The following is a 23,970-nucleotide window of genomic DNA, read 5'->3' on the forward strand; positions in this document are numbered from 1 at the left end:
CGTTTTGGATAACGAGCCGAACAAAACTGAAAAACAAACCGCCATTCGATGTTCCTTTATTGGCATTGAGCGGAATAAGAAAACAACGGCCAAACATCGCTTCCATACCTACCTACTAGGTATCTAATACACTATATATTTATATCCATTTCACGCTAAGCCCTTTATTCCTTTGCTCCCGTAACTCCCGTTGTAGAAAATACCAGCCCCCAAGAATTACACCGTGCCACATGCCTATTTTCCAGAGCACTATGGCAAGAAAGACACCTACGCCTCGCCGTACCCAAAGCTGTTACCCCGAGCAATGCTTCCGGTTAACATGCAACAATTCAACTGCCGAGATCGTTGAGGGAATAAACAACATACTCATCAGAATAAGTATCAACAGGTCCAGTGCCGTTGGCGGCAGCCAGAGCACGGAGTACTGCCTCGTCCTCTAGAGATGGATCAGTGGGCGATTCATGTCGTTGTCGTTTTATATCATGTCCCGCGTCGTCGTCATCATCTGGATCGTGAGGGCCAAAATCAATGCCGTCTGCATCCAAGGGATCCATTATTGCCATGGGCTGTGGTTGTGATTGTGGTTGGTGGTGCTGTTGATTGTAATGCTGCGATGGCTCGTGTTGATGTAAGTTGTGTTGTTGATGAGTAGGACGAATGGAGGAGTTTTGAAGATGCGCATCTCCCATCTGCACTTGAAACTGAGGGTCTGCTTGTGGTTGGACGTGATATTTCATGTCTGGCTGATCTGACGCAGACGTTGGAGCTATCGGTGTTACGGGAACCTCTCCAGCGGTGGGTGCTTCTGCTGGTTCTCCTGGCACCCTTCGCGGGCGTCCACGTCCGGGTCCGGGCCTGCGTGTAATGGGGTTCAATGTCGGGTCGGCTCTCCTGGGACTACTTTCGACAACGTCATTGGCATCGGCTTTATTTTGAGCACGCCGCAAACCTTGAAAATGTTGACTAGGCAGTAGTTTGGTCAGTTGATACTGATTTACCTCGAGTAAAGGTTCGAGATGTAAAGTGACGGCGGCAGATTATAACTGTGGAAGAGGTTGCATCTTTTAGGCCACAGCAACAGCAGTAAGAGGTATTGGGAGATTGGTTTCTGACAAAAGATTTGTAGTAATAGATGGATAGGTACATATAGTATTAGATAATAGCAAAAGCAGGAGATGTTTCCCATTAGAATAATTAGACCACCGAAAGGCCGCGGTGATGTTGTCACACTATGCTAATAAAGCAATTCTGGGCCGTTGGATGAGCTTGAGAGACAATGATGGGACAAAGTAAATAAAAGAAAACACTTATCGGACGACCGCAAGGACGCAATCAAAGATTTCAACACACATTTGAGTTGGAGAAATAAATGAACAACTAAACTCACCGACATCCTTCATTGGTGAAGCCATAGCCTAGCGTGCGCATGTGGCTGCCGATTGTTTGCCATTCCGCCTCCTTTGATCAATGATGTCCAATTAGTTTTAGGGCTGCAAGAAGAACAAGTCAAGTACAGTAGAAGCTAGCGTACACTTATCACTCCGATTTGCTTTACTGACAAAATCGTAAAGAATAAATCCCGATCTGCACGATCGCTCCAATTCTTATGGTTCATCTTTCTCCGAGCACTAAGGAAGCGGCCTGGATTCGTCGCTTGCTTGCAACTTGCTTGCTTTGCGCGCCCAGGACCTAGCTAGGAGATGAAAAGACGGACGGGTGTTAGGAGAGCAGGGCAGGTACCTTGAGCAGCAAGGTGGGTGGGTTTGGACGTGATTTTGGGCGGGGAGAGGACTTTACAGGGACCATATCGGTTCGACATGTAGTAGCAGCGATTCCACAAGGCCCGTGCACGGCTCTGACGACACGTGATATCGCGTTCTACCTTGGGGTGGTACTTGGGGGCTGTTTTGTCCCCCGTCGCCTACGCGTTACCTAAAGGATCTGTCAATTCAAGTCCAATTGCCGTGGCCGCGGCCCATTTTTCTCCAATTGCGAAGCGATTGTTAGATGGAAAAGTGGGACAGAAGCACTCAAGTCTCGATCTTGGCTCACATGCATCGACCGTGAGATTGCAGGAAAAAAGGTGACAGAACGATGGCGCCACAAGTTCTGATTTTTCTGCAACCTGTATGGAGTGAAACTAAGAGCTTGTGACGAGTCTCTTGTCTCGAATGGCCATGGAAGCCTTTTTGTCTTTCTGTCCGTCCATCGGTTTAATACCGTACTCTTGTTAGGTAGATAATAGAATTTCAGCAGCCGTCGCATTAGATTTGTGGCAAGAACTGATTGTCCCTCTTCGTCCGCTCACTTCCTAAACTGGTCTAGCACTAATCATGGGCGAAACCCAAAATCCACTTAAAAGGGGGGGTGCTGATGCACGTGAGAGCGTGCGAATATCGTATCATTTCCTGTCGCGTCCGGGACTGCCGGCAATCTTCCCGGGCGCGCTGCGCAGCAAAATCCCAGCCCCCTCAATTTCCCAACATTTTCCGGTCTCCCTCCTTTCCGTAGTCCTTGGCGGTGGTATTGACTAAATATGTATGAGTCACAGATGTTTCGAGCTAGGATTGCCCGACCACCCACACACTTTGACACCTCAAGCCTCACAATGCAACGATTGGACAATGAAGTAGAACGAGTTTGCGCCGTTCGATCGCCAACTCATTTCGAACCGCGCCTTGCTGAACCAAAAGTCCCGACCCTTGCGTCAAGGCGGCCATTAAGGCAAACCAGATGCAGATGAGCGCAATGGAATGCAAAAATGGCGTCGCGTCAGCGGGTGTTTGTCCAACTGGCGACAAAGAGGCAGCCAAGGCAAGGGGGTTGAGTATGAGCAAAAGCAAATACCTGAGAGGGGTAGCTGGGTTTGGCGACAGGGATCACACATAAGAAAAAACGCCGGACCAGAAACTTGATGCAGGCACTTTACGCGAGTTGCCGCGTCGCCACTCTTCCACCCCACCTCGCCCACCATTAATGCCTTTTCTCCTACTCATAGTTACTTTCTAGACCTGCGGCAGTACTAATTACTGGTACTACTACTGTACAGAGGAGATGAGTCTAGTCGAGTCTCATGCGACATGCAATGTGGGATGGGTGTGACGCAGTCTCTTCAGGCACAAGCATGTACGCCATCACCCCCCTCCCGCTGCCCAGGCAACGCCCACTCTTTACGTTGCCAGTCGCCATGTTGCGCTGGTGTGCGCAAGCAAAAGAATATCAATATCTCACTGTAAGCCATGCGGCCCAAGTGGACATCCTGATTGCTTCATTTCAGTGTCGTGCATAGTAGTTTGTTTGCTAGTCTTGCTTCTCGATAGCAACTGGCTGTTGAGTACATACACATATCCAGACAAGTCTGTCTGCCTTGGTTCTCGGCGATCCTCGATCCCCTTTTTGTTCGTTCATCCCGATGCCTATCTACGTAACCTGCCTGCCCTTGCCTTAACCAACCCCGGAATATATTTGCTACCAGCACAGTGTGACCAATCCACATAGCTCAAGGAGGTACCTACCTAGGTACCTGAGCAAGGCGCCGGAACAGATTTGGCATATATTGCCTCGATCCCACCTCGACACTGCCCAACCGCCTTCCAGGCCCTCTCGCTTTGGAACTTTTGCTTGCTTACCTAGCCTTGCTACCCTGCTTAGCCCTGGTTTCCTAATTCCCCTGACCAGTCGCTACTTGCAGATCTCGTTGTAATCGAAAGCGACAAGTTCATTGTTTGCTTCATCCCATTCTTCATTATTACCTTTTGTCCATTACTATTTTTTTTTCTTCAGGTGGTATTTTCATTTGCTGGTAGAAAACGGCTTTGTCTACCATGGCTACCACAAACGACAAGGCAATGTGCCGGCTTCTTTTTGCAATGTTAAAACAGAAAAATCTCAAGGATGTGAGTATAGCCCAGAATCCACCACCTGAGTTACCACAACTTATACTGACCTTTGATTAGATTGATTGGAACAAGGTCGCCGAAGACCCCGTGCTGCTTCAGCCCATCACCAACGGCCACGCCGCAAGAATGCGATACAGCCGTTTCAAAGCATCGATGGATCCGGAGGCCAAGCTACACAAATCAGCTGATAACACTGCCCGAGTGACCAAATCCAAGAAGGATAAAAGCGCAACCGTAAAGGGAAGGCAGCCGACCAGCCAAGATCATACACTAGACGAGGCTCCTAAAGGCAGCACAAAATACACAGCGTCGCCCTTCGCCAATGTCAAACTCGAATCTCCTTCATTTGCCCCATTACCTACACCTACGACATGCGTCGTATATCCCGACAGCCAAGTTAGATTTCACAACAGGCTCATGACACCCAGCAGCGACTTGATGGGCAGCCCTGTGAGCGAATTCCTCACTGCTGAGGCTTTCGACTTTTCTCCTGCCCCAGACGCTCGATGCAGCCCTGAGCGCGAACAGCAGTCCTGGCATAACAGCCCTACCTACCTCAACTTTGGGTTGCCTCCCAGCTTTGGCGAGCAAGCTTCTACCATGATCGACTCTCACATAGTACATAATCCTTCGGCTGGAGAAGGATGGGATGACTCCCAATACCATACAATCTGACGGTCAGCAGTCAAAGTCAGATTGAGCTGGCTTCTTTTCCAGCTCTCGTCTAGATACCTTGTGCTCCACATTCATATGTTTCTCTATCAAAATTAGGATGCCTCTGGCTTAGAACGATCATCTTTTCGTTTGGGCTTCTCTTCTCTGATTTTTCTTCTCTGGCTTTTTTTTTGGTGGCATGTGTATTACCCACGTTCATGCCCCTCTCTTTTCTTGGTTATGTTTGTGATGTTCATCTTAGGTTTATCTAGATTCAGGTGTTCCTGGCGTTTGGGGGGGTATTGACGAGAACTGCGCTTACTGCATAAAAAAGACATGTATCAATATATTCAGATTGCTACCATGCACTAACTGTGCGATGAATGATGGATAAGAAGTCTTCTCTAGTTTTGAAGGCTTTTTTTGGGTTAGATCACCCTTTTGTCGTCTACCTATGATGAAGCTTGCGGAAAAAACAAAGTAGGGAATTAAGAATGCATAAAACCAAATTGAAGATTATATCCACTCATGTATATAGGACATGTAGGGACCTGTGCTTGCTTTGTCTTGTTTCGTTTCTCTGTCATAATGCCTCCCGATATTTACTGTCGTTGGAATCCGATTTGTTGCGTCCATCAGTCAGAGAGGTTGAATATGGCTCGTCGTCAATTCCCGCTTTAGGCAGGCATGGATGCCAGATAATTTTTGCCATCATCAATTCCGAGTGTACGTAGCAACTAACAAAAGCAAGGACCTTTCATTTTGTCTGCATTCATTCTCCTACTTCCTCAATGAGTAGAACCATCCACCCCAAAGCTAGCATCTTCGGTCGTCCAGACAATTTGTGGTAGTTGACTCCTTTTGCATTTGTTTCCCAAATTTACACGCAACTTACCACCTCCCATCTGCCGCCTCTCAACCTTCACTTTGCCTTCAGTGTTATTCCATCTCACCACTGCAGCCACACAACACCACCCCAGAAGTAAACCAAACCCGAATTTCAAAACAAGACAACAGAAGCACAAATCATATTAGCCATGGCTCCGGAGACTCCCAAGAAGGAAACACCCGCACCAACTCCCCAGGAGGCCGCCTTCTTTATGTACGTCATGAAGCATAACAAGAACGCCCCGGATGTGGACTGGGATGCCGTGGCCCAAGATGCAAACCTCAAGAATGGCGGCTGCGCCCGGGTACGACTAAAACCTCATCCTTTGGCTTTTCTGCTTCCTCTGAATCAATACACTGACAAAATTCTGGGCAACATAAGCAGACTCGCTTCCGCCAGATCAAAGCGAAACTGGGCTTCGCAGCCACCGAGACTGGAACCCCATCCCCCGCCTCCAAGCCAGTCGGAGTGACCAAGAAGAGTGCCACACCCAAAACTCCGCGTGACAAGGGCAAGAAGAAGGCCGTGGAAAAAGAGGACAGCATCTCTCAGGATGATTTCAAGAAGGAGGAGAGTCAGGAGGCTTCCGACGACAACCCATTCAAGTTCACCAAGCAACAGGAGGAGGAGAATGTCTTTGCTACTGCCTGACCAAAGAGCCGCTATTGGAGGAACCGGGACTTTTGAACTCACCGCGACTTTCTCTACCTTGGGTTGCGGCATTCTTCGGTCTGTTTTCACGGTCACAGTTTCTTGTTTTCCTCTCGCGCGGTACACAAGCCAAGGGACAATGAAGCTTGTGGGCTACGGAGAGTCTGCATAGTTGTTATATTGCGGCTTTGCTTGTCTTCATTGAGCAGGTGCATGCAGCTAAAGGAGGACTGAAACTGGGAGCAGTGCCATGGAGGGAAAGCCCTTCTTGAGAGGGGGTATTATTTTCCAAAGTCTTAGGCTCTCAAATAACAGTCACTCCATCCATATCTATCCTAGCTCGACTCCGCTCTACTAGAATACCAGCAGACCAGTCAAAACCCTCTGTTTGGCTTCTTGTGGCGGTGTGGTGTCTTCCATAAGTACTGGCAGGACTTTGACTTGACTGTGATGACTGCTGCCCATCACTCTATATCGACTGGATATACTGTACTACAAAGGCTTGACTAGCATAACTCTGAGCAGGTGTACCAATTGGCAAAAAGATATCATGTGCTTCGAAAGTAAACACAATCGGGCTGGGTAATTTCGTATTTGGTAGGGTTAGGTAGTAAATGCTCAAAAAGAAAAGTGAGCCATTAGTGAATTTTTGACTAAAACGAGGAAGAAGTGAGGCACGAATTCTGGAAACTGTTTTAAACCAGCCAAGGCAACAGCAACTTCGACCAATGGAGAAAAGCGACACTCCGCCTAAGCCTGCCGAATAAACTTCCTCCCTGTTACAGCCAATTTTCCGTTTTCATCTTTTTTTCTCGTCACCTTTTTACCCACTTCACATTTTCATCATTTACAAACTGATCAACATTCTTCACATAAACTCTCGAGGCCCTGTTTGAGTAGAACAGGGTTTGTTCTGAAGACATACCACATCATTGGAGCTCAACCTCGACCTCTCCCAGCCATATCATCAACATGCCTGGAGCCTGGAACGCCGAGGCAGAGCGAGACCTCATTCTGGCCTCTTGGGCAGGTACCAGCACCGGTCCCGTGAGGCCTGACTGGCCCAAAACAATCGCCATAATGAATGCCTGGGGCTACGACTTCAGCGGCGAGGCGCTCAAGTGAGTACTTTCTGACGCAAAAACCAAAAAACAAAGATCCAAGTTGTTGGCGCATCACCTAACATCGAAAACTTCCCATTCATCTAGAAGCCGCGGGTCAAAAACCATCTTGAAGGATTTCAAATCCAAGCAAGAGACCGCCATCGCCACCATCGCTGGCAACGCTCATGTCGGCCTCAAGGCGAGCCCTGCCAAGAGGAAGGCAAAAGCCGCAAACAGTGGCGACTCGCCTGTCAAGAAGAGCAGGTCCACGCCCAAGACGACGGTCAAGACAGAGACTTTCGATGAGGTGGCCAACACCTATCTCCAAGACTCCATCGAGGGTGACGACACCGAGGACAACGAGGGCGATAACGAGGACACTGCTTCTCCTCTTCCTCATCGAAGAAACCCGCGTCGCTCCGTCTCTCAGCCTCATACCTACAAGGAGGAGAAGCTCGAGGGCGAGAGAGGGGAGGACAGCGACAGCCCCGCTTAAAACCTCGAGTCTGATCAACAAAACCCTTCCATACTCAGTAAGTGCGCATTTTGCTCAGCCTTGGTATTCATTATTTGCACCCCTCTGCTGAAAGTGGAAGCTGACTTCAAGGTTCCGTAAATGATCATAGCTGCTCTGACGAAGTCCAGCATTACTGTGAACAGGAGGCACCAGGTGTTGCAGGAAAGACTCGAAGCTTAGCGTTCGGGTGGGATGTTTTGATTTACAGCTCTGTTCTATCGTATTCCTGATGACGGTTCACCTCTGGTTAGTTCTGGTCGGTTGGCGAAGGGAAGTTTTGACGGCCTGAACCCGGAAATTGGTTTCGTTTTCTTTCTCTCTCTCTTCATTATTTTATCCTTTCGCCTGCTGCAATATGCTCCGGCTGTGTCTTGCATGGAATGAGGGCCTCGTTCCGTCAATTTTACAGACTGCGTTGTTTTGAGATACGCATATTTATGCCGCCTACCAAAGCTGGACAGATAGGGGTTTATCTTGGTAGTCGGCCACCGAGGGGGCATAGATTCACTATACCAGCCTAAGTGTCTCGGAATAACAATTACACTTCATTATTCACTTGTTGGTGTGCTTGTGAGCAGAGGCCTACTTGTTCCTTCAGACTCTAGCGCATATCGCAACAAAGTATGGAGTCTCCATCATAGGCCAGCATAAAGGAGCAAATGATAAATATGGGACGAAAGCTGGTATCCAGATCTCATAAGATATCGACCGTTGATACTGATTACTTTGCCTATCATTGAAAGCCTAACACCGTAACTCCGCTAAGCCAGAACGTCTAAGTAGTTGGCCATACCTAAACCTTTCATCTTTCTTCGAGTCAGCATCACATCAGGTCTTCCCATCAAGTCTTCTTCCCTCGCCCGGCCGCTTTTCTGGTGTGGGGAGTTGCTCGTTTTCATCACCCTTGCGCTTAGCAGCTCCACCACGTAGCGTTTGTCCTTGACCAGCGAAATGTGGCCTCTTTGCGCTCTCCTTTTCTTCCTCCTTTTGCGCGTCAGTTTTGACGGGCTTGATCTCATACCCGAAGAAAAGCTTGTTGGCAGGCAAACGGAGAGGCAAAGGCCCGTTGGTGCGACGACGTGGGATGAGATCCTGACTTGTGCCGCTGGTGTTTGGGTTGGTCGACACGCCGGCCACCGGTGTCGATGATTTGACAGGAGTGCCATCCTTGCTGCCCTTTTTGCTGCCGATTTTGTTGCCCTCGCCCATGAAGTTGGTCGCCGCTGACCGGGCGGAGCCGGGAGCAATAGCATCGTAGTTGATGGCCTGCGCCATGCCGCCCTGGCTGTGTAGCAAGCCACCGGCGGGAAGGCCACCCCCACGGGTGCTCCGTGGGGTGCTAGTTCCGCTCCCCTTGGCCTGCCTTTCCGGCTCCACATACCCAACAGGGGCAGCGAAGTCTACTGAAACGTCCGTCTCGATCATGCTGACACCCATCTTGGTGGTCTCGGGCTTGACGTCGAGAACCGCCATCTCGTAGACATCGTCGTTGTATTCAAAGCTGAATACGTCACCCTTGGTGAGGGTGGCGAAATTTCGAAATGCCTTCTCAAGCACGGCACGTGGGTCGCTGATGTCGAGGAATTTGGCGGACTGCGGCTGCAGCTTGACCATCCGAGCCAGCTCCAATGACGTAGACTTGATCTGGATCATGTCGCCGACGTCGAGTTGCAGTGTCTGCATCATCCACTGCGGAAGGTAGGCTCTTCCCTCCTCGGCGACAAACTCCAAGACACCAGAGTGCGTATGTTTGTCGTTCTCCCCGTTGATGAGCTCCATAAGCAGAGGCCACTGTACATGCAACTTGGAAACCTTCTCCAGTGCGGACGGCGGAAGGATGATCTTGGATCCGTGGTTCAGTTCGGGTCGCTCAGCTCCTGGCACCATAATCATGGGGTAGCACCGATAATACTCGTCGAAGCGCTGCACTATGGGCCGACGGCCACCGCGCATAGCTGAGGCATACATCGTGCGGACTTGAGCTTGTGTGACTAGGATCCAGAAGTTTCAGAGATCTGACGCCTTGTCAGAGGTAGAACAGAGAAGAATAAAAAATGGATGATTACGGTTTGCTAGAGTTTCCGTCGATGAGAGAAACCCACAGAGTCCTGCTCAAAACCGACGAATAAATGGTCCTTGGGTGGCGCACTCTACCAGTGGGAATCAAAACAAGTGATTCGCGCTTGATGATTATATCACTTTAGTGGGCGGGTAGCATAAAGCAGTTGGCAGCTTTAAGTGAGCTACGTATGCCGTTTGGTGATGGTCGATTTTAACCGTTGGTTGATGTTGTCGGAGCTTCCTTTGGCGGAGCAGGCAGCCAAACCGGATGACGAAAGACTACAGCTCCAACTGCACAGTTCGGCAGGCGGAGACCCCGCTGTGGGCCAAAAGGTACCAAAAGCTTGAGCCTTGATCCCTGTACCTAGGTAGGTACCTAGCAAGCATCCCAGAGCACAGTGTGGGTTTGCTCCGGATTATCGACAGCTTCATCCACCTTCTGCAGTCGGTCTTGCTTGGTTTAAATCATATTCGAGGTCAATTCCGATCAGCACATATTAACCTGTTTGAGACAGCCCAATCAGCACAAAAATGGCTTCAAGATTCTCAGCCGCAAGGCCAAAGCGGGCCGGCGAGGCCTTTGCTCGATCGCACCATGGCGAGAAAGAGGACATGGACGACGACGGAGCTCCCTCCAAGAAGGTCAAGTTCGACGTGCGCAACCCGTCTGCCTTGGTCGCGGACGAGCGCGAGGAAGACGATATTCTCGACGCGGATGTAATTGGAACCAAGGGTGGTACGGCCACAAAGCGCGGCGCGGTCAACATTGACGGTTACGATAGTGATTCAGACCACGAGACCTTTGACGCCCGCGCCGAGGCCAATGCCAAGGATGATGCCGTCAATATCCTGGACAAGCTTGACAACTACGACTCGAGGCTCAAGGGCGGCGCTGCAAAGGCGGCCGACGACGATGACGATGATGACATGTTTGGGGCCGACGAAAAGCCCAGGCCCTCCAAGGATGCGGCCAGCAAAAGTGGCCGCAAATCCAAGGAGGTGCATTTTATGGACAACGACAACATACAGGGCCAGGTCGAGGACAGCAAGAGCGGAGGCCGCATACACATCAACAGCGAGGAGGAGAGCAGCGATGATGAAGAAGATATTGAGCTCTCCAAGCAAGAGGAGGACGTGGACGAGGAGGTCGGTGCGGGTGGCTTGAAGAGGCACGCACCAAAGATCGATGCTTTCAACATGAAGAGCGAGCAGGAAGAAGGTGCCTTTGACAGCGAGGGCAATTTCATCCGGAAGGCCGCGGACGCAGACGCCTTGCACGACCGTTGGCTCGACGGCATCCGCAAGAAGGACATGAAGAAGGCTGCCGAGGCGCATGAGCGACGCGAGGCTGAGTTGAGGCAACAACGCAAGGATGAAGACAGCATCATGACCTCAGACATTATCGGGAAACTCATCCTGAACCTGGAAAAGGGCGAGAACCCTCTCGAGGCTCTTGCCAGGTTGGGCAGGATACGGACGAAAACTGGTGTGAAGACAAAGAGGATACCAAAATGGAAGCTCAAGAAACAGAACGGCGGCGCGGATGCTATGGAGGTGGACAAGGAGCCGGAAGCTGAGGACCTAGCCCAGACACGCGTCAAAGAAGCCATCAATGCCATTACCGAGGCAGCAGATCGACTGCTTGGTCGGGACTATCCTGAGATTTACGAGACAGAAAGGGAGATGCTCATTAGGGAGTACCGCAAAGAAACGGGCGAGGAGTGGGTTGAGCCAGCGGAGGCAGGCGGGGATACAGATGCTACCGACAAGATAGCAACCGACGCCGCTGATCAGTGGGAGTTTAGGTGGACTGACGGTAGAGATGAAGGGGCCAAACAGGGACCTTTTGACACTGCAATGATGAAGGCATGGCACGACGCCGGCTACTTTGGGGAAGGGGTCGAATTTAGAAGGGTTGGAGAAGAAGAATGGACGCGTGCTCCGTCCTTTATATAGTGCTGCCGCTACATTTGCGGCTGTCTTTGACCGCATCTTAATTCAAACAAACTGCGCCGCTTTGGGTTCTCAATTTGGGGCTGGAGGTCAGGTGAAAAAAATATGTTCTGTCCATCCCTGCAGCCTTGTTTGCGTGGAAAAGGGGGGGGGGGCAGGTGTTTGCGAGGAGGTCAAGTTTTGCACGCCTGCAGATAAATCACTGGGAATGGATAAACACCGGTGATTATCGATTATCACCATTGATTCCATCTATTCATGTTACAGCAGCTTGTTGTTGTCGCATCTGCACCCTCTAAATTAAAGCTGCAAATTGCCTTTTTGACATTTCCGGAACGCCTTGACCCTTGACACACAAAAAGCGCGTGCACTCGCAATAGACCAATCTCAAAACGACACGACTACCTGACGCAGAGATCAGTCTACGTGGTGTCCATTTGCTCGCCGTGTCCATTGGCCACGGAAAAGTCAACAACACCATCGTTTCCGATTAGCCGCTTCTCCGACTCTCCCACGAACTTGATGCTCCTGGCCGGGTCGTAGAACAGCTTAAAACTCCGCTGAACATCATCAACGCTGACCTGCTTCGCCCGTCGCTTGGCACATATGAGCTGTGACGTAGTGATCAGGTTGCTCGCGTACCTCAGGCCGGCTTCCTGGCCGATCTTGGTCAGCAGGGCGAGCGCGTCCGGGGTCAGCTCAACCTCCTCTTCCGTAGCCCTGATGCCCAAAATCTTGTTGATATCCTCCGACGAGTATGGCTGCGTTGCGATGATCTGCGTGCGGTCCAAGAAGTCGAGGGGCAGGCCATGCGGGCTCCTGTAGTCGGTACCTCGGATGCGTGACAGACCCCTGTTGCTCGCCATGATCACAATGGGGGCCAGCTCAGCCTCGAGCGCACGGTTGATGTACGAAAAACACTCAATGTCGAGCATGTGCACCTCGTCGATGAAAAGGACACCAGGAACAATATCGGCCTTGCCCTCTTCCTTCCACTCGGCGACTTTGGTATTGATCTGGTCCCGAATCTCACTCCTGATTTCGCCCGTGTCGCCCGAGAACAGCGCGAGGAATCCTTGTGTCCTTGAGTTTATCACATCAATTTCGTGCAGGGTAACAGTGTGAACAACCTCCTTCCGCTTCTGCAGCTCACCATCTGGGCACTGCAAGAATTTAGTATCAACGCCCATGGCATCGTAGTCCCGTGACCTGGCGTATGAGCGACCAAGCTTGGTGATCTTGCCAGATGACTTGTCGATTGAGATGATGTCGCCCGCCATGACGCGCTCCTTGGTCATGGCATCAATCATCTTGCTGCCCATGTCGTAAATGGCTTCCATGTCTGTTGTCTTGATGGTGAGTTTCCCCTGTTTGGCACCTCCTGTGACACTCCTGTCGATCTGAATTTCCACAACTTCGCCCTCCATTATCTCGCTCTCCTCTTTGATGCGCACACCAATAGACTTGCGGAAAGCCTGCGTCAGGGCCTCGGTCTTGGACATCTCGAGCGAGAAGATCTCGGAGGAGGCGAGTGTTGTGAAGGGTACGTCGGAGCCTAGAGATTGGGCCATTCCCATGGCGATGGCAGTCTTGCCCGTGCTCGGTGGGCCGGCAATAAGGACGGCGCGTCCGGCGATCTTGCCCTGCTTGATCATCTCAAGCACGACGGCGGCGGCCTTGCGCGCTTTGGCCTGGCCTACGAGGCCTTGTGATGCAGCTCGCGGCTCCAGAGTATCGGCATCGACACCTAGGCCTCGGATGTGGGAATGAGCTGCGATTAGGCTGAGCCCCCGGAGCTCCTTGGTCTCGGAGACCGTCATTACGGGCTGTTTTGAGATGCCGATTTGTCAACAGGTTTGCGCGCGCCGTTGTCTTCCATTGGGCTTGAGACTTACAGCTGCCATTTTGCCAGAGACCTTGGGTTTCTTTTTGTAGTGCTGCCTTTTTCCCTTTTTTTTCCCCTTCGTGTAACAGGGTGGATAGAGATCAGGCTCAAGCCCAGAAATTTTGCAATGGAATTGATAAGGTGGTTTAGCGGGTGGATGGGAAGGTGTTGTGATGATCCCTGTATCCTCCAGTCTAGAATTTGGGCGGTTGGAAGGAAAAACAAGTGATGCAAACTCTACAGCTCATTTGGAGAGCACGTCGCATTCTAGACGGGTGATCCCTGTCACCCGCGACGCGCTTCTGCTTTCTTAGTCCAGCCCGCCAAGTTAAACTGGGAATCGAGCCCCCGTACTCCGTACTGGATCTGGTGTCTGCAAGTAGGTGGGTCCGATGTTCTAAAGTCGGCTGCTGATTCGGCCAACGTACCCCGCGTCAGCGCTGCGCCTTGTGCTCTCGTCCCATACCTTTACCTACCCAGCGCTACCTACCTAGGTACTTACTACATGTATACTTACGCGTCGTACAGGACTCCACCCCGAATTCAGTTACTATAGACAAGAAACGGGTATTGTACTTCATTATGGAATGGCTCCCGGTGATTTGAACTTTTAGTTGGGACGAGATATGATATCTGCCAAAGTAGGGTATCCTAACTCAATTACAGTTTGGGTTGGAATGGAAGAGGGTGGGTTTCCACCACTTGATATCTATAAAAAAATCAAAGAAAAATGAATTTCTTAAAAAGGAAGTTCCTGGATTTCTTTGGTAATCCTTGGCTATCTGGCTTTGATGTTTTCAGAAGAGGAAAGCGAGGGATGTCACAATCCATTCAAAAGAGTCTTGACCCACCGCTTTTCCGTTTTCATCAAACTTGTAATGACATGCACTTACTTGGGTACCTACCTCACCTTGCCATTCCCAAAGAAGAAAAAAAAAATCTAGATCGCGTTTATATGTTTGTCGCACACCCCGCCTTTAACAATTTTCTACGCCCTGCCTCAATTGCATCCACTTCGCTTTCAGTCCATGACAGCGCCGTACCGCCACCGTAGACCTCTCTTTGCTCGCCTCGAATAGCCAAGATGTCTTCCCACAGAGACAGCTACCGAGACGGCTACCGAGAACGGGATCGAGACAGAGAAAGAGATAAGGAAAGAGCCTATCGAGATTATAGGCACCCGAACAGTCGCGATGACCGTCGCGATCGTGATCCGAATGACCGTCGGGACCATGAATCAGGTCTTGAACAAGACCGAACTGCCCGTTTTTCGTCCTCGACTCGCACCTGGCTCGACTCTAACCAGTCGCTGTCCACCCCCAGCTCAGTGACCAGCGAGAGCAATCCACCGCCGTACAAGAAGGTTGCAGACGTTATGCGCAAGGTGCTGCAATTACAGAACAAGAGGACGCCAATCCAAGACCGAAAGAGTGCGCTGGAAAGAAGCATCAAGGAAAAGGAAGACATGTACCAAAAGACCAAATCAAAGCACATCGAGTATCCCTCCTTGTCAGAGACTCAGGAAAATCATATTCGACGGTCGAGACAGGAACTAAAGCATCTCGAAGGAGAATTAGGGAATATTGACGAAGAGCTATCACGGATGTGCAGCTCCTTTGCTGCGTCTCTACTCAAATCTCTTCCCGAAATGCATAAGACTGACAACGCTCTCGCTCTTTCTAACATCGAAAGCCGTTGCGACAACATGGAGAAAGGGCTGGAGGCAACGCTGAAAGCCCATAAATTTTCTACGGAAAACCAACATCAACAGAAACTCGAGGACGAACTCAAAGCACACAAAGAGGAGTTGAACAGACAGTCTGAACAAAGGCTTCAGGATGCATGTAATACACTACGATCGGAGCTGCGAGATGAGTTAAGACAAAGCTTTGAAGCGCATCAAGCTATGTTGCATGCAGAAGCCCAAAAGAAGCTTGAAGAGAGTCGCCAGATACTGCAAGCGGAGCTGCGAGATGAGTTAAAACAAAGTCTCGAAGCGCATCGAGCTACATTAGATGCCCAAGCTCAAAATCAGCTTGAGCAGAGCCGCCAGGTACTGCGAGCGGAGCTGCGAGTTGAGTTAGAACGGAGCCTCGAAGCCTATCAAACTACGTTGGACGCACAGGCTCAAAAGAAGCTCGAGGAGAGCCGTCAGGCGCTGCGGGTGGAGTTTGCAAAGAGTCTTGACGGCCATAGAATACAGCTAGCAAATCAGTTCGAAGAGAGGTTCGAGCAGATGCGTAAGAGTCGTCAAGCGGAGGTGGACACGCAGTCCCAACAAAGATCTGGAGCTGGAGAGGAGCTCCAGCCTCGGGTAGCCCAGCTTCTTGATCAAATGGCTAAACTTGGCAAGAAAATCAAGGACGTGGAAGATGTTCAGGACGACTTATCATCTGTCAGGGGCATTCTCGAAAGTTTCAGGGCTAAACTAAACAGCTCTGAAAAGTCTAGAACAGAAAATTCAGCACAAATAAGCGCGATGGAGACTACTCTCCGCCAACTCGAAGGCGACTTCTCATCGGTTAGGGGTATTTTTGAGTCCCGACTCAATGACTCTGAAAAGTCCAGCACAGGGCATGCAGAACAAATAGTGTCGATGCAAAATATCTTACGCGGCTGTGGAAACGGCGTCGAATCGATGATAACCAACATTATTAATCGAATTGGCGGTGCGCTCGACAAGGTGAACGAGAGAATCACTGCACTGGAGCGAATTTCAGCACAAGGATCAGGAGCTGTGCAACAAGTTAATTCTCGCATTTCGGGCGAGGCAAACCGCCAGGTACAGGAGGGATTCAATGCGGATCATCAAAGGTTGATCGCCAGCATGGAGGAAAAGCACAGAGACTTCATCAGGGACGTCAACGGCAGGCACGAGCAACTGGATAAGACCTTACAAGACAAATACAGCAAATTGGGTGAAACGTTCGAAGAGAAATACACGTTTCTGGTCAAAACCATTGAAGAAAATTACACCAATTTGAGCAATATTTGCTGGGGCCTGGAGGAGCAATATCAAAACGTCAATTCCAAAGATCTATTCCAACGAATAATTGCTGAGGCCAGCAATATGTTGCCGGGCAGTGTGGGCAATCTGGGCACAGAAGTAAACAGGTTGAGCCTCAGGCTTGCCGGCATTGAGCAGCAGCTGATGAATCAGAATCTGCCAGACCAGAGAGTGCGCAAGCGACAACGGACGACTGATGAGTAAGGGATTTTGGAGTTATGGGCTAGGTGCTACTTGTTTTTGTAATGATACCCAATGTTTGAAATGACTAAATAATTGCTAGCCGTTCAAAATATTGTTTTCTTTTCGTCGCTTGCTCGCCGTCTGCATCTTGTGCTCACCTTGCAACGTGGTTGAAACTTTGCTGCACTGAAATATCTGGCAGGGGACGGTTCATAGAGGGATAAGTAAGATATTTATTTACTCATGAATGAATCTTGAGCCAAGGCAGCCATTGGATCCAAGCTGGCAGTCTGTTTTACTTAGAAACTCGGGCAGTCAACTTTGATGACGAGCAAGCAACTGGACGCTGTGAAGTAATATTCGCAATAGTGATTGAGCCAAGATTAAGAATTCCGAGGCGCAACCTACCTTACCTTACCTTGCCTACCACCTACTTCGTACTTACCTTACTTTACCTATTTGAGCAACGTTCTGTCCAAGCTAGGTTAGCTAAGGCCATTATCACTTGCTGGGCAAGCCGAGTTTGATACCTACCTACCTAGATACTCTGCAACAACCTTGCATAAGGTATTTATTTTAAGGTACCTAGGTAATACCGAGGTACTTCGTATCTTAACCTTGCTAGGTTGCTGGCAGCTTGTATGGGGGTTTGAAAGCATTGCAGTAGGAGATTATTTGGTCTAGGCCTAGACCCAATCTGGTGTCGCGGTCGATCACTCAGAGGCCCACTGTCCCCTTGTGCCGAACCTGCACTGTGCTGTGACCCGACCCGCGCGCGCGACCAAGCAAAGGCACCACCACACCACCGACCTACCAACCTTACCTTACCTACTTCGAACCTACCTCACCTACCTAGGCAGTCTTAGCCCTGCACCTGGTCCACGATTCGACACATCGCAATCGCATCACCATCTGGCATCTTTCAACAAATTCAAACAAGACTTCCACGGGCAGCAAAGACTACCGCACTTGCCCAAAATTGATCGTGCACGCGTGGGTATTAATTGATCAAGTTCGTTACCGACAGCCTGGTGCTCTCTTTGGATTGGGCCCGCTTGTCATCGGAGCTAGCTACCTGCTCTACCAATCGCGCCCGTGTCCCGAAAGCAGCGACATTCCGATCTCGACCGACAAGATAAGCCCTTTGTTCTACCTTGCACTCACGCACATCACACGCCGCGACGCGACGATACTGCAAGTCCACCAATCGCCCACTTGTTTACCCGAGCCGTGAGTCTCAGCCCGTCGTCGCCGCAGCAAGGAGCAGGTTCCATGCTGCTTCTTCGAAAAGATGAGCCAGGTTCTTCCGGCGGCGGCGCAAAGGGTCGATAGTCTAGCTCAGCGCATGTTTCCGGAAAGACCACATCATTTATCCGTATCACCAACTCGACGGTATCCCGTTCCGCCCGACTTCTTTCACCAATATTCTCAACTCGAGTACATGACCTTCCTCTCCGACACCGATCGCGGCATCCTCCTGACCCGACCCTACTATGACATACGAGAAGACCAATCGGATTCGCTGGCACCCAATTCTACAAGTGCCATTCCGCGCTCCGAAACCAAAAAGACAATGAATAAAATGTCTTTCAAAGATTATCAGCAAAGCCGAGCAAAGAAGGTGGCCTCGCCAATCCCCGAGACGAATCCCGGCGGCTCCAGGGGCGATGCGCGACAGGGCGGCGCGGACGGCGCAAAACATATCAAGGCCTCCCTCAAAGCATCCGAAGGCAGGAGTAAGCTTGAGGATGTTGCGCCATCCAAGGAGTCGGCGAATCAGGACGCCGTCACCAGAAGGTATGGGGAATTCCCACGTATCGGAAGTGATGGGACTGCGTTGAGATGCAGGCAGCGCGCGCAATATGGAACGGAACACTCACTAACAATCTTTGGCAGGCCTAGGATACCGTCCAAGAACGGACGAAGCCCGTCGCCAGCCTCAACCAGGCGGTCGCCAGAACCATTCGAGAGCGACCGACCTCAAAAACGACAGCGCGTCGATAGTACATCTTCGAGACCCGAGACCAGCAGGACCCCCAAACCCGAATCTAGTCAAACCAAGCGGCTTGCACCTGTCGCGGAAGTTGCAGATCGTTCCAGTCAAAAGGATGTCAAGAGCGCATCAAAGCTGCTCCCCAACGGGCGCAGCACATCGACTTCTCGGAGGGAGCCTTCTCCTCAAAGGCAGCCCGTTAATGGTTTGAAGGAAAAGATCGGAAGTGCCGGTACAGTCCGCGCCGGCAAGTCGGAAGCATCTAGCAAGCAAATAGTCCCGCCTCTACTTTCACCACTTCGTCTATCGATAGACGATGAGCAAGAAAGTAGAGGCAGACAGTCTACCTCATCAAAACGACCCCCAGATGTATCGTCACAATCCAAAACAACGAGCACGCCCATAAAACAGAGGAAATGGTCACTGCCTCCACTGCTTTCTCCTACGCTGCCACCGGCCGTAGAAGAGGAGCTGGCACGTACAAGTAACCAGCGACCTGCAAATGCGCCCAGCAGCGCAAGAAAAACTGTCAAGCTGGATAACGAAGAAGTTGTTCAGGAGGAGGAAGATGATGAGATGATTGTTGTTCTCAAGTACAAGAAACGAAATTCCATGCGGGTTTCGAGGCTATTAGCATTAGAGCCAGCTTCCAAAAAGGAGGCGCTCAAGAAAGAAAGATCCATCAGCGCTGAGGTCAAGTCGCCGCCAGCGAAGAAGCGGCCGAGAGCAGCCGAGCCAATTGTGGAGCATGTTGCCTCGAAGCGGCCTCGTTCCTCCCTGGACACCATCTTGGTATCCAAGGCCCCAGCACCTTCGACTCCCCTCAAACAGGCCACAGCCATGTCCCGAGCCGCATCCAGCAACTCGCAGGCTCACACTCCCGGTGGGACCAACGGTTTAACGCCAGGTGCTGGTGATCGTCCACCCACCAGTCACGAGGGTGACCCTGCCAAGGGGGTCTCCATGTCGTCCCTTCGACGAAGACAGAGCGAGTGGACTTCACTGGGCACACAACTCAAGCACAAGCGCGACGGTGTGATCCGGTCCCAGGGTAGTTCGCAGAATGGCGCAACTTCTGATGCGCTCAACAGTCTATCCAACGGTAATAGGAAGCAGGTTGCCCTACTGAGCTTAGAGATGGTGCTGTCTTATATGGTTGCATTCGACGCCATGAACCAAGCGCGCAGCCTCGACCGAAAAGCGGGTGATTTTACAATATGGGAATCGCTTCTCCCACATCTAATCGAACTCAAAAACTTCACTTCCCCGTACCGGGCACTTGATGCATTGAGAATGCAATTACATGCCCTTGTGTCAGATGCGCTCCTGTCAGTATACTGGCAGCATGAGCAGGTCTGGGCCAGTGGTGGTGGCAAGACGAAGGCCATGAGGAACTGTCACCGAGATGTGACTCTGTACTGGTCCAAGGCACACGATACACTGGCCAACCTCCACGACGCTACTCTTAGGGCGGATCTAGGGCCCTGGAGCAGACCCCAGGCTGCGGCAGCTGCGGCGCTTCGAGTGCTTCGACGCTTTGCGGAGAAAGATGGCATTAGTTGGCGCGCTGAGCTCAGTCTGGGGATGGCGAATGGGTCATGAAACCTGTGGTTCATGACAGGGCGAAGAGTCTAATCTTTTTTTTGGAGTCTGCTCATCTACCTTACTCGAGGACATCGAAGGCGGTCTTTGGTGCCTCGTCTGCCTGACAGAATTTAATCACGAGGCTTTCCATTTCATTATCTTATTTGTTGGAATTATGTATATTCATACGTTGCTTACCTATCATGATATCCCCTATAGCGCTGTCGCGAACTGGCAGTAATGCATGCTATTTAGTCATTTATTGACCTCGTTTGCGGATGGGCCATTTTTCTCAATATCACACTTATCGTGGACTGCATAATTCGCGTATAGTATAATTTGCATATAGTGTAATTCTGTATACCTACTTAGGTACCCCCTTACCTATCTAGGTACCTACCTACCAGATAATATGAGTCTAACCAGGTACTCAGAGCCCCTGTCCGGATGTAATTGCATGCAATTCCGAACCTTGGGACACATTGTATGCACATCATATAAGTATGTCACGTGCCCACGTAGCTTCTTTGGAACTTGTGGGGTAACTGCACCTCAGCTCAGCCCCCACATACGCCCGAAAGCAGACATGCTATCCACTACAGGTGCTGCTTTCAATTAGACTCACATCATGCAACGCCACTTGATGCTCGCTTCGATTCGACCTTGAAAGAAAGAGTCGCGTCTTAAACCATCAGACTTCTCACTCAACTCCCTCCTAGTTCTAGTCCGCCCACACGCATAACAACTGACAACCACAGACTTAATATGGCTGTCGGCGATGAATTAAATATTGCAAAAATAAAATAAAAATAAGTCGTTTGGACGATCCAAAGACATTGTTCAGCATCGCTTTGGACCGCCCGAACATTGCTCAAGCAAACTGGACGGGGCCAGGCATCGCAACCACGTCCAATCAATCAATAGGCCATCATGACCAGGTCAACCAGGGTCGTTCTCCGACGCGCCCCACCCCGACTCGCCAAGGAACGGCCGTCAGAAGCCCCGCGCCGAGCTCCGGGCCACACCCGTGTCACGCGAAGCTCGTCGGCTTATCGCCGTTCTACTTCTTCATCATCTTCGGAAGCTTTGATCATGAGCGATGACAATGGCGACGAGGAAGAAGAAGAAGATGATGGCGATGATGATGATGATGATGATGATGAGGATGAGTTAGTAAAAGACGAAGTGGCGCCGCCAACATCAAATGGTCCACATATTGAATCGCGACAGCTTCGCAAGAGGGGCCGCCCCCCGATCCCATTCACACCTAAGACTCAATTGCAAGCCAACCCACCAACAAAGCGCCCGAGGCGTGGTAAAACCCCCAACGCCACAGAATGTAACCGCCGTGGACGGCCAGCAAATCTGACGAATTCTCACAAAAAGTCAGCATCGGTTTCCGCCCAAAAAAAGTTTGAGCCGTCGTCTCGCCATCACGGCCAGACATCCAATGATGACAACCAGCTAGAGCCCGGTCCTCGCCTGCCATGGAGCGAGCTTCCCTATCTGCTGCTGGTCGAAGTCTTCGCGTTTGCGGCTGCGCCCCTGAATGATTATGGTTCGGTGAGCTGGTTGCTCGCCGCCAGCAGGATTTGTCGGGCTTTTGCCGAGCCTGCGCTCACAGCTCTGTATCGCAACCCGCCACTGCTCGATGTTGCGATGGCTCATGGCCTCGTCCAACATCTGGAAAAACCACTGTTGGAGACCAGATTCAACTACCGTCAGAAGGTCGAAAGACTGGAGATCGATGTTGGACTTGTGGCGCATCCTACCTACAATCGCCAACACCTCGACCTTGAGAGTTTGGTGAAGAACTGTCCTCGACTGGCTAGTCTTGAGCTATTTCATCAAAAGGACAACCCACCGTACCGAGATTTGGACGACCGCTTACGCTGGCAGTACCCAGCTGGCCTTTTCCAAGGTCTTGCCGCATCCGGGACTCACTTGCGGAGTTGGCGGTGGAACTCGAGATTGGCAGGTCCTGACTTTTCATTCGATGCCATCAAGATGATCCATGAATCGCCCAGCTTCTCGAGGTTACGAAAGGTAGCATTTGTCAACTACCAAATGCCCTCCCTCCTTGCTAAGAATGTCGACGAGGTAGAAATAAATGCCATGGATAAGAAGGAGGCTGAAATCATTGCCACGTTGTTCCAGGACTGTTTGTCGGAACTGAAGCATCTTGTTTTCGAATCATGTACCATTGTCAATGAGCACCTAATGCCGCTTTTGCCTCCCACCCTCGAGCATCTGGAGCTGGTGAATTGCTGGGACGTCACTGCAGACTCTCTCGCTGAGTTTCTGGGCTCGCACGGCCACCACATACGACACCTCAGTCTTCATCACAACCAATCTCTCAGCCTTGCATTTCTCCCCCTGCTCGGAGAATGTTGCCCAAAGCTAGAGACGCTACAGATGAACCTTACGTATTACAAGCATCATTCGAGCTACGACGACTCACAACCTGCTTACGACGAGCTGCTCCTGGCAGATCAGGTACCAAAATGGCCGCGCAACATTAGGGTGGTAGCAATCGAGAACATGCGCAAATGGAGTCCGGAAGCAGCAGAGGTGTTTTTTCAGTCTTTTATAGACTGCGCAGCAGAGATGCCTGACTTGCGTGTTCTCAGCTTCAAAGTCATGCTCAACATACCCTGGCGCCAGCGCAGTGCGATGCGCGAGGCCTGGGAGCTGCGGTTGAAGCGCTGTTTTGAACGCAAACCCAAGAACCCAATGCTGTGGAGGTCAATAAAGGATGTGCCACTACAGCGGGACGCAGACGCCAAAGCACGTATGAAGGAGAAGGAGAAGCGTGGCTTGGCAGATAAGAGCGGTGCAGTTGACGAGCCGTCTCGGCGCAGTGGTCGCATATCTGAGCTATCTGAGCGCTCATCGCGGTCCAGCAGCGCCGCGCGCGGGCTGAGGCCAAAGGGTCGCGAGACTATTTCATATGCCGAACCTGATACTGATGACGATGACCTGGAGGATGAAGACCTAGACGATGAAGAGTCGTCTCGGGAGACTGCGGAAGAGCAGTCACGACCTCCCTCATCGCATGATGAATCCTATTTTGTTCATGGTCTCTGTGATGTTGTGGATATCAGGTTCGACAACCAGAAACCGACAGAGATGCAATTTGGAATGGATGATTTTCTCGACCAGGGGGACGATGCCGTCTCAGATGATGACTGGGACGGAGATGATGACGCGGAAGATGACAGATATGCTTGGTAGAAATTTGGTGCCCCTCTTTATTTTCTTTTCCTCCTTTAGGTTTTGGGAGATGCAACTATGGGAGGGCATATGTATCTGCATCGAGGCGACATCGTTGTCTCGGTGTTGCGTCTCGACATATTTGGCTGGCTTTTGTTGACAAGTCATTAACATGTGGAGATTAACGCCATTACCAGTTGTTACGGCTGCTGTTGCGTTTGATATCTGCAACTTTGCATGTAGCTAGCGAATTATTAATGAGGAAATTAACTGGCTGAACAAAGACGAGTCTATGAGATGGAATTGAGACTGATGTTGTGAGCTTACTCACGTGATAGGCTAGGTACTTAGGTACCTAGGTACTGTAGGTAAGGTACC

At 50.8% G+C, this 23,970-nt stretch overlaps 11 protein-coding genes across 11 annotated transcripts; 7 read left to right on the forward strand and 4 right to left on the reverse strand.

Annotated features, from left to right (window-relative positions):
- Positions 1 to 39: 39 nt before the first annotated feature.
- On the reverse strand, positions 40 to 1,971 carry MGG_17135 (uncharacterized protein). The gene is made up of 4 exons (XM_003716762.1): positions 1,532 to 1,971; positions 1,388 to 1,458; positions 367 to 963; positions 40 to 289 (listed from the first exon to the last, which is right to left on the reverse strand). Exons 1-4 carry the CDS (start codon positions 1,613 to 1,615, stop codon positions 268 to 270), a joined length of 774 nt encoding a protein of 257 aa, XP_003716810.1. The 5' UTR covers positions 1,616 to 1,971; the 3' UTR covers positions 40 to 267.
- Positions 1,909 to 2,265, reverse strand: MGG_17136 (uncharacterized protein; the record flags this gene model as incomplete). The annotated part of the gene is made up of 2 exons (XM_003716763.1): positions 1,909 to 1,932; positions 2,053 to 2,265. Coding segments are annotated over 2 exons (237 nt in total), but the record flags the coding sequence as incomplete, so codon positions are not given.
- A 237-nt stretch (positions 2,266 to 2,502) lies between these two features.
- MGG_03178 (uncharacterized protein) lies at positions 2,503 to 5,079 on the forward strand. The gene is made up of 2 exons (XM_003716764.1): positions 2,503 to 3,896; positions 3,957 to 5,079. The coding sequence occupies exons 1-2, from the start codon at positions 3,825 to 3,827 to the stop codon at positions 4,572 to 4,574; spliced, it is 690 nt and encodes a 229-aa protein (XP_003716812.1). The 5' UTR covers positions 2,503 to 3,824; the 3' UTR covers positions 4,575 to 5,079.
- Positions 5,080 to 5,223: 144 nt separating this feature from the next.
- MGG_03177 (uncharacterized protein) lies at positions 5,224 to 6,500 on the forward strand. Its single transcript, XM_003716765.1, has 2 exons — positions 5,224 to 5,746; positions 5,827 to 6,500. The coding sequence occupies exons 1-2, from the start codon at positions 5,591 to 5,593 to the stop codon at positions 6,091 to 6,093; spliced, it is 423 nt and encodes a 140-aa protein (XP_003716813.1). The 5' UTR covers positions 5,224 to 5,590; the 3' UTR covers positions 6,094 to 6,500.
- A 308-nt stretch (positions 6,501 to 6,808) lies between these two features.
- MGG_03176 (uncharacterized protein) lies at positions 6,809 to 8,260 on the forward strand. The gene is made up of 3 exons (XM_003716766.1): positions 6,809 to 7,214; positions 7,302 to 7,729; positions 7,823 to 8,260. Exons 1-2 carry the CDS (start codon positions 7,066 to 7,068, stop codon positions 7,690 to 7,692), a joined length of 540 nt encoding a protein of 179 aa, XP_003716814.1. The 5' UTR covers positions 6,809 to 7,065; the 3' UTR covers positions 7,693 to 7,729; positions 7,823 to 8,260.
- Positions 8,261 to 8,409: 149 nt separating this feature from the next.
- MGG_03175 (ubiquitin fusion degradation protein 1) lies at positions 8,410 to 10,071 on the reverse strand. Its single transcript, XM_003716767.1, has one exon. The coding sequence runs from the start codon at positions 9,679 to 9,681 to the stop codon at positions 8,542 to 8,544; it is 1,140 nt and encodes a 379-aa protein (XP_003716815.1). The 5' UTR covers positions 9,682 to 10,071; the 3' UTR covers positions 8,410 to 8,541.
- Positions 10,072 to 10,186: 115 nt separating this feature from the next.
- On the forward strand, positions 10,187 to 11,789 carry MGG_03174 (uncharacterized protein). The gene has a single exon (XM_003716768.1). It carries the CDS (start codon positions 10,306 to 10,308, stop codon positions 11,728 to 11,730), a length of 1,425 nt encoding a protein of 474 aa, XP_003716816.1. The 5' UTR covers positions 10,187 to 10,305; the 3' UTR covers positions 11,731 to 11,789.
- On the reverse strand, positions 11,665 to 13,929 carry MGG_03173 (RuvB-like helicase 2). Its single transcript, XM_003716769.1, has 2 exons — positions 13,623 to 13,929; positions 11,665 to 13,553 (listed from the first exon to the last, which is right to left on the reverse strand). The coding sequence occupies exons 1-2, from the start codon at positions 13,629 to 13,631 to the stop codon at positions 12,150 to 12,152; spliced, it is 1,413 nt and encodes a 470-aa protein (XP_003716817.1). The 5' UTR covers positions 13,632 to 13,929; the 3' UTR covers positions 11,665 to 12,149.
- Positions 13,930 to 14,696: 767 nt separating this feature from the next.
- Positions 14,697 to 16,823, forward strand: MGG_03172 (uncharacterized protein; the record flags this gene model as incomplete). The annotated part of the gene is made up of 1 exon (XM_003716770.1): positions 14,697 to 16,823. The coding sequence occupies one exon, from the start codon at positions 14,697 to 14,699 to the stop codon at positions 16,821 to 16,823; it is 2,127 nt and encodes a 708-aa protein (XP_003716818.1).
- A 1,270-nt stretch (positions 16,824 to 18,093) lies between these two features.
- On the forward strand, positions 18,094 to 20,397 carry MGG_03171 (uncharacterized protein; the record flags this gene model as incomplete). The annotated part of the gene is made up of 2 exons (XM_003716771.1): positions 18,094 to 18,599; positions 18,699 to 20,397. The coding sequence occupies 2 exons, from the start codon at positions 18,094 to 18,096 to the stop codon at positions 20,395 to 20,397; spliced, it is 2,205 nt and encodes a 734-aa protein (XP_003716819.1).
- A 627-nt stretch (positions 20,398 to 21,024) lies between these two features.
- MGG_03170 (uncharacterized protein) lies at positions 21,025 to 23,895 on the forward strand. Its single transcript, XM_003716772.1, has one exon. The coding sequence runs from the start codon at positions 21,310 to 21,312 to the stop codon at positions 23,611 to 23,613; it is 2,304 nt and encodes a 767-aa protein (XP_003716820.1). The 5' UTR covers positions 21,025 to 21,309; the 3' UTR covers positions 23,614 to 23,895.
- Positions 23,896 to 23,970: the final 75 nt, after the last annotated feature.

This window comes from Pyricularia oryzae, chromosome 4, assembly GCF_000002495.2.
Source record: "Pyricularia oryzae 70-15 chromosome 4, whole genome shotgun sequence".
In the NCBI taxonomy this organism is placed as follows: Eukaryota; Fungi; Ascomycota; class Sordariomycetes; order Magnaporthales; family Pyriculariaceae; genus Pyricularia; species Pyricularia oryzae.

What these genes read in the sequence shown, in the direction of transcription:
- MGG_03177 (XM_003716765.1), top strand. Translation starts at nt 5,591, where the DNA reads ATGGCTCCGGAGACTCCCAAGAAGGAAACACCCGCACCAACTCCCCAG. An exon ending in AGAATGGCGGCTGCGCCCGG is followed by an intron (nt 5,747 to 5,826) that starts GTACGACTAAAA and finishes CAACATAAGCAG; the next exon opens with ACTCGCTTCCGCCAGATCAA.
- MGG_17135 (XM_003716762.1), bottom strand. Translation starts at nt 1,615, where the DNA reads ATGAACCATAAGAATTGGAGCGATCGTGCAGATCGGGATTTATTCTTT. An exon ending in AGCAAATCGGAGTGATAAGT is followed by an intron (nt 1,459 to 1,531) that starts GTACGCTAGCTT and finishes CATTGATCAAAG; the next exon opens with GAGGCGGAATGGCAAACAAT. An exon ending in GTTGATACTTATTCTGATGA is followed by an intron (nt 290 to 366) that starts GTATGTTGTTTA and finishes TCGGGGTAACAG; the next exon opens with CTTTGGGTACGGCGAGGCGT.
- MGG_03178 (XM_003716764.1), top strand. Translation starts at nt 3,825, where the DNA reads ATGGCTACCACAAACGACAAGGCAATGTGCCGGCTTCTTTTTGCAATG. An exon ending in AACAGAAAAATCTCAAGGAT is followed by an intron (nt 3,897 to 3,956) that starts GTGAGTATAGCC and finishes ACCTTTGATTAG; the next exon opens with ATTGATTGGAACAAGGTCGC.
- MGG_03174 (XM_003716768.1), top strand. Translation starts at nt 10,306, where the DNA reads ATGGCTTCAAGATTCTCAGCCGCAAGGCCAAAGCGGGCCGGCGAGGCC.
- MGG_03176 (XM_003716766.1), top strand. Translation starts at nt 7,066, where the DNA reads ATGCCTGGAGCCTGGAACGCCGAGGCAGAGCGAGACCTCATTCTGGCC. An exon ending in TTCAGCGGCGAGGCGCTCAA is followed by an intron (nt 7,215 to 7,301) that starts GTGAGTACTTTC and finishes CCATTCATCTAG; the next exon opens with AAGCCGCGGGTCAAAAACCA.
- MGG_03175 (XM_003716767.1), bottom strand. Translation starts at nt 9,681, where the DNA reads ATGTATGCCTCAGCTATGCGCGGTGGCCGTCGGCCCATAGTGCAGCGC.
- MGG_03170 (XM_003716772.1), top strand. Translation starts at nt 21,310, where the DNA reads ATGACCAGGTCAACCAGGGTCGTTCTCCGACGCGCCCCACCCCGACTC.